We start from the raw sequence: 5,800 nt of genomic DNA, 5'->3' as shown, positions 1-5,800 counted from the left end.
CAATATATGTTTTGATATTTTATAAGTATAAATAATAATAAATAAATGTAAGGCGCGATAACCTCCGAAGAGATCTAAGGCCGAGCTTCTCTTCCAATTTGCGTCGTGCTCCTCTTGATTTTCCCTACAAATCGGCCGGACGGGACCTACATGTTTTGTGCCGACTCCGAACGGCATCTGCAAGGCAGATGAGTTTTCACTGAGAGCTTTTCATGGCAGAAATACACCCGGAGCGCTTGCCAAACACTGCCGAGGGGCGACCCCGCTTAGAAAAATTTTCTTCTAATTGAAAAACCTTATTTCTAAAATTTTGATGTTGCTTTGCCCGGGGCGTGAACCCAGGGCATACGGTGTGGTAGGCGGAGCACGCTACCATCACACCACGCTGGCCGCCAAGTAAATTAGTGAAATTTACCATAATTTTTTCGTTAATTCGTGCAAGTTAGATTATGTTAATATACTAAATATAAAAAGTAAATTGATGTGTGCGCTTAAAAGATTGTAAACGTGCGGGAACAAAATGTATCACACAAACCTGTTTTTCGCGGATAACTTCTAAACGGATTCTTAATCTAGACGTGAATGCACATATTTTCATAACTCACTCGAAAATTTTGGGCCAAATTTCGTTGAATATTTTTAATAAGGTGCCACGATTTTCCAACTTTTTTTTCGAGGGGTGGCGGGGTCCTAAAAATTACAAAATTATCATCCTCAACTCTAGGAAACTCTTAGTTTATGAAATATAAGCTTTTTAATTTCCAAATTTAGTAAAACTTCAACTTAAGCCCTGCACTTAAAATTCGGGTCGCACATGTCGATAGCGGTATCAAAAGACGCGTATTTGCGCCAAGATTCAGAATCTGAAAGCAGAAACTACATTTTTTATCCCGTTGAAAAGTTATTTGCGGAAAACCCGTCAGTACTATTTTCGCTTTTTTCGTTGTTGCAATTAAACAAACGAAAACAATCACCCTTATTGTCATTGTCGTCGTCGTCACTGAAGGACGACGTCTCAGGACGACATGTTAAATTCGGTATTGCCATCGTCGTTTTCGGTAACTATTGACGGCTATCGACACATGTTTGGTATTGGCTAAGCAAATTTGCTGTCGTCGTCGCCCTCACACGACGCCATTTCTGTCGACGCGGTTTTTACTGACGACAGAAGGAAAATTTATAAGTAAAACATTTCTTCTTTAATTAATTAAATATACAAACATCTAATATGCATTGTTTTTTTAGATATTCAAAATGAAAATAACGAGTGCGCAACAATTCGAGGTTCTTGTAGCTGAGCTAGAAAAAATCGGAGTTATTTCCTTTTTTTTTTTTTCTATTGAGTCTAAGCTTCTCTTTATTATTTTCGTCACTACGGCTCGCACTACTGTTTTAATAAAACATTTTTGTAAAATCTTGAAATGAAATATTTAAACAAATCTCAAATCGCGAAAAAAGTTACAGAAATAGTAAAAACAAAAAAAACTAACAGCTGATCCAGAAATGGCAGAGATGGTATATTTTTCTTTCGTTTTATCGATAAGTTGTCGTCGTCGTCTCAACAAGCTTAAGCTGGAGACATTGGTGCATAGTGTACAAGTACAAGTGTGTTGACTTATCTGTCAAGCATTCTGACAGGCACTCGCTGGATTCGGAATGACAGCGAATTCAAAATGGATACCATTACCGAGTGCGCCGAATGATTGAAAAATTGAAAAAGTCGATACGATTGGTAGTCAAAAATGTTGTCGTTGAGACCAAAAATGCGACTCTAGACCTGAGATTTCCATCAGGTGAGCGAGGCTGTTTGTAGTTTTGACGTTTATCGCTTAGTGAACACACTTGGTATAGGTACACTATGCATTGGTGCTTTAACGGTAACCGTTTCGGTAACCTTATAACAGCTGATTCGACCAACCTTGTGAGAAACAATGCAATCGATTATTGGTGCCGCTAAGGTCGTAACCGTATCGTAGCCAACCAATTGGGTTTTGACCGTCGTAACGATAAACAGCTGATTGCGTTAGGGATACGGATACAGCGATACGACATATAGCACCAATGACTCCGGCTTTAGCCAATACCGATTTGGTGTCGAAGTGACGACGGCGTCGATACGATGTGACGTCGGCTGAAAAACGACGGCGATGTCGACGACGACAATGACAATAAGGGTGAATATCTTTTTATCTTGGTAGAATATTATAAGGTGGTGACACGTCGATATAAATGCAAACAAACCTACACTATCAATGTATTTTGTTTCGTAATTCTCTGAATAATTTGAAATTAATGTATTTAATTGGAACAAGTGCAGAATACATACATTTGTCAAAAATAAAAATAATTCTGCGTAGAACACCTTTCTGCAAAGGCAGCCTTCGGCCGCGCTTATAAAAAATAACCCTGGGCTACGCCATGTCAAGTCCGGGTGTGTGGTATAACCGTGGCTGCCGCCACGGTGATGTCCTTCTGCATAGTACAACCTTCTGCGCAGCCGCAGCACCCCAAATAATATTAGACTACAAATTATTAAAAGTGTTTTACAAAAACAAAATATATTAAGAGTGTATGTTTGTTTGCATTTATGTCGACGTGCCACCACCTTATAATGTTCTACAAAGATGAAAAGATATTGTTTCGGAGCTGGCAACACTATTCACCACCTTCATTTGTTTTCGTTTAATTGCAACAACGAAAAAAGCGACAATAGTACCGACGGGTTTTCCGCAATTAACTTTTAAACGAGATAAAAAATTGTGTTTCTGCTTTCGTATTCTGAATCTTGACGCAAATACTTGTCTTTTGATACCGCTATCGACATGTGCGACCCGAATTCTAAGTGCAGGATTTAAGTTGAAATTTTACTAAATTTTGAAATTAAAAAGCTTATATTTCATAAACAAAGAGTTTCCTAGAGTTGCGGATGATAATTTTGTGATTTTTAGGACCCCTTCTACCCCTATAAATCAACAAAAATTTGAAAATCGTGGCACCTTATATAAAATCCAACCGCAAATTTCGGTGGGTACCATAAACTGCACTACTACCCTTTCCTCTTCTTCGGATAAAAATGAAAATATCACAGCTACAAACTCTGTCGTCCATTTTGCAAAAAAAAAAATAAACACACCCTTTTGCCGCTCCATTGCCGCTTAATGTGAATTTCCGCAATATGTCGTACTGTGAAGCACCGCTGCCTCTATATGTCGCGCAAGGTAATGTGCGCTTTCCTTAAATATCTATCCGTATTTGGATCACACTTCATTTGAACAAGAGCATGATGGATGTGAATTGAGGATCAGAAGGTATGTGTTCAATGGAATCGATTAATTTTCAGCATCACATATCTGGAAGCTTCGAAAAAACGGTTAATTTTTAAGTTGCGCAGGGCGATTTACAAGATTTCTAATTTGGGTTCTTCTGTTTTTGCAATGTACACCTTTGAGTTTCCTCAACTTTGCAAGAGTGGTCTGTGCATATTATGTCAAAAATGTGCTAAATGGATTTGTCAGCGCTGCATGGATTTTTACTGCTCGCAAGAATGCCAACGAAAAGATTGGCAGCGACATCGCTATATTTGCTTTGCTATGCCTGGGTTACTACCAGCAATACATTTTGGTATCGAATCGATGGCAATATGCAATAATAACATTCCATCACCTGGAAATATAAATACTGCTAATTTAGGTACTTCGAATGAAGAGCTTTTATTACCTGGAGAGTCTTATGGTATACAAAAGCTGGAGATTGTAACCAAAAATGCATCGTCTCTCGATGTTATTTTGCTAGGATTTATATCTTCTAATGTGTGCGTGGTTCGACCTTTAAGGGATACAGATGCTAATACCAGTGTTATGAAGAAAATAGACACCCGAGGAAGACGAGCTACCGTTTTGAATAATCCTCCGACAATTCGGTCGATGGCCCTTTGTATGTTAAACGGTGCCATGAGCAGAGTTGAGGTTTTATCCATTCAGGACGAAAACATCAAAGTGTTGTTTTACGATTATGGAATTACCGCTGCTGTAGATTTATGCGATCTTCGAGTTGCTCCGGAAGATATTTTAGATTTGCCACGTTTTTCTATTACTGTAAATCTTCGGAATGTGAGCATGCTTAATTCAGATGAAGATCTTAGTTTTCTTCAAACATTCGAAGGCATGGAATGTGTTATGCGTAATTGTTCTAAGGTTAATGGGGATATAGAGGTGGAACTAGTTTCTTTATGTGAAAATAAGATAATTAATCAAGAAATAGAAAAACATTTGAAAATGAGCCATACGAAAGTTACACAAGGCAAGGGTAATACTGTTCCTGGCAAACAGCTTGCTGACAAAATTATTGCAGCAGTGGAAGCTAAGGATGAGTTGTTGGTCGATTTATCGCAAGATGTATCTTTTCAGAGTGGTATTCAGCCAATTTTAAAATCGACGCCTTCTAAATGTATTTCAGACTTCGAAAATAAACCAGTTTTGACACCTCCCTTCGAAATACACGTTTTCAAGCAGGATATGGCTAACTTCAAGGTCATAGTTTTGGACACCTCTGCATTAAATTACGGCTACATTGGATGTATAGCTGAAGTAGATCTGAAATATCTGGTATCAGTACAGGAATATCTAGCTAAATATAAAGAAAAGGAACATTTTTATAGCCCAAAACTACATGAATATTGCTTAGCAAGATTTGAAAATGAGTGGTATAGAGCAAGAGTCGTGAAAATGATTGATGAGACACGTTACGCTGTTGTATATTTAGATTTTACAAATGAAAGTATTTTAACATCCAAAGATATTCGACGTTATCCCGATGACTTAAATTGGCCTTGTCGTACAAACCTCTGTTTGCTTGATGGTTTGCCTAAGTCATTGAAATACGAGCATATTCAGTTCCTTAAAAAGGAAATAACTACTGAGAGTAAAATGTTAATTGATAGAGTGAAGGAAGTTGTACAACAAGTAGTAGTAATACAGTGCAACAATGTTATTAAAAAAATGATTCATATAGGCATTAAATAAAATCATATGTATATATTTTGTATATTTGATTAATTACCAGTGAAATAAATGTTACAACGGTGTTTACGTTGTTACCATTGTTTTACTTCGTTGTTGTATTAACGATAAAGACACTCCCCGAAAGCTCCGGGGAGTGCTATCGATGTTTATGGTGTTTTGCGGGATATAGATCCGGTACGCTCCGGTAACAAAGCACAATTAAGGTGCTACCACGACCATTTGGGGAACCATTTACATGATCACATTAAACCTTCAGGCCACGCTCTAGTTCAATAAGGTGCTTGGAGTCGCCAGAGCCTCTGTTAATGAAACAGGATTCGCCGCGGGTAGGTGAGGGTGACAATTTGGTTGGAGAAGCTATATATCGCTTCCCATGGCAGTCGGTTCTATGTACCGGAGCGTCCGGGATTTTTTCCCGTCAAAGTCTACTTGGGGGGTCGACTGCTAATTCGCTACCAAAAATATTGTGAGAGGTGTCAAACGACGCGTCTTGACATCACTATTAATAATCCATACTCGGAAAATAAATATTTTAACACGTTCAAAAGGTATTCCCAAAAAGTCCCCGCGGGTCCCTCCGAAACCGGGGTGGTATCCATAGTATTTTTGTGCAGAACACCTTTATGCGTTAGCGGCCTTCGGCCACGCTTGTAAAAAATGACTGGATGGGTCCAACACCGGTTTGGAGACCAAAATTATATCCGCACAAAACACTTTGTCCACAATTTTTTTTTTGTGGGTACAAAACATTGCAACAACCACATGAAAATCGCCAACTT

At 38.4% G+C, this 5,800-nt stretch overlaps 1 protein-coding gene across 1 annotated transcript; it reads left to right on the top strand.

Annotated features, from left to right (window-relative positions):
• The first annotated feature begins 3,338 nt into the window (after positions 1-3,338).
• LOC137233843 (protein vreteno-like) lies at positions 3,339-5,103 on the top strand. The gene has a single exon (XM_067757318.1). The coding sequence runs from the start codon at positions 3,435-3,437 to the stop codon at positions 5,019-5,021; it is 1,587 nt and encodes a 528-aa protein (XP_067613419.1). The 5' UTR covers positions 3,339-3,434; the 3' UTR covers positions 5,022-5,103.
• The last annotated feature ends 697 nt before the right edge of the window (positions 5,104-5,800 follow it).

Source organism: Eurosta solidaginis, chromosome 5 (genome assembly GCF_040869045.1).
Source record: "Eurosta solidaginis isolate ZX-2024a chromosome 5, ASM4086904v1, whole genome shotgun sequence".
Lineage (NCBI taxonomy): Eukaryota > Metazoa > Arthropoda > Insecta > Diptera > Tephritidae > Eurosta > Eurosta solidaginis.
This window is presented reverse-complemented; position numbering and strand designations above follow the sequence as displayed.

Bases quoted from the DNA above. Each gene is read 5' to 3' on its own strand.
- LOC137233843 (XM_067757318.1), top strand. From the start codon at position 3,435: ATGTACACCTTTGAGTTTCCTCAACTTTGCAAGAGTGGTCTGTGCATA.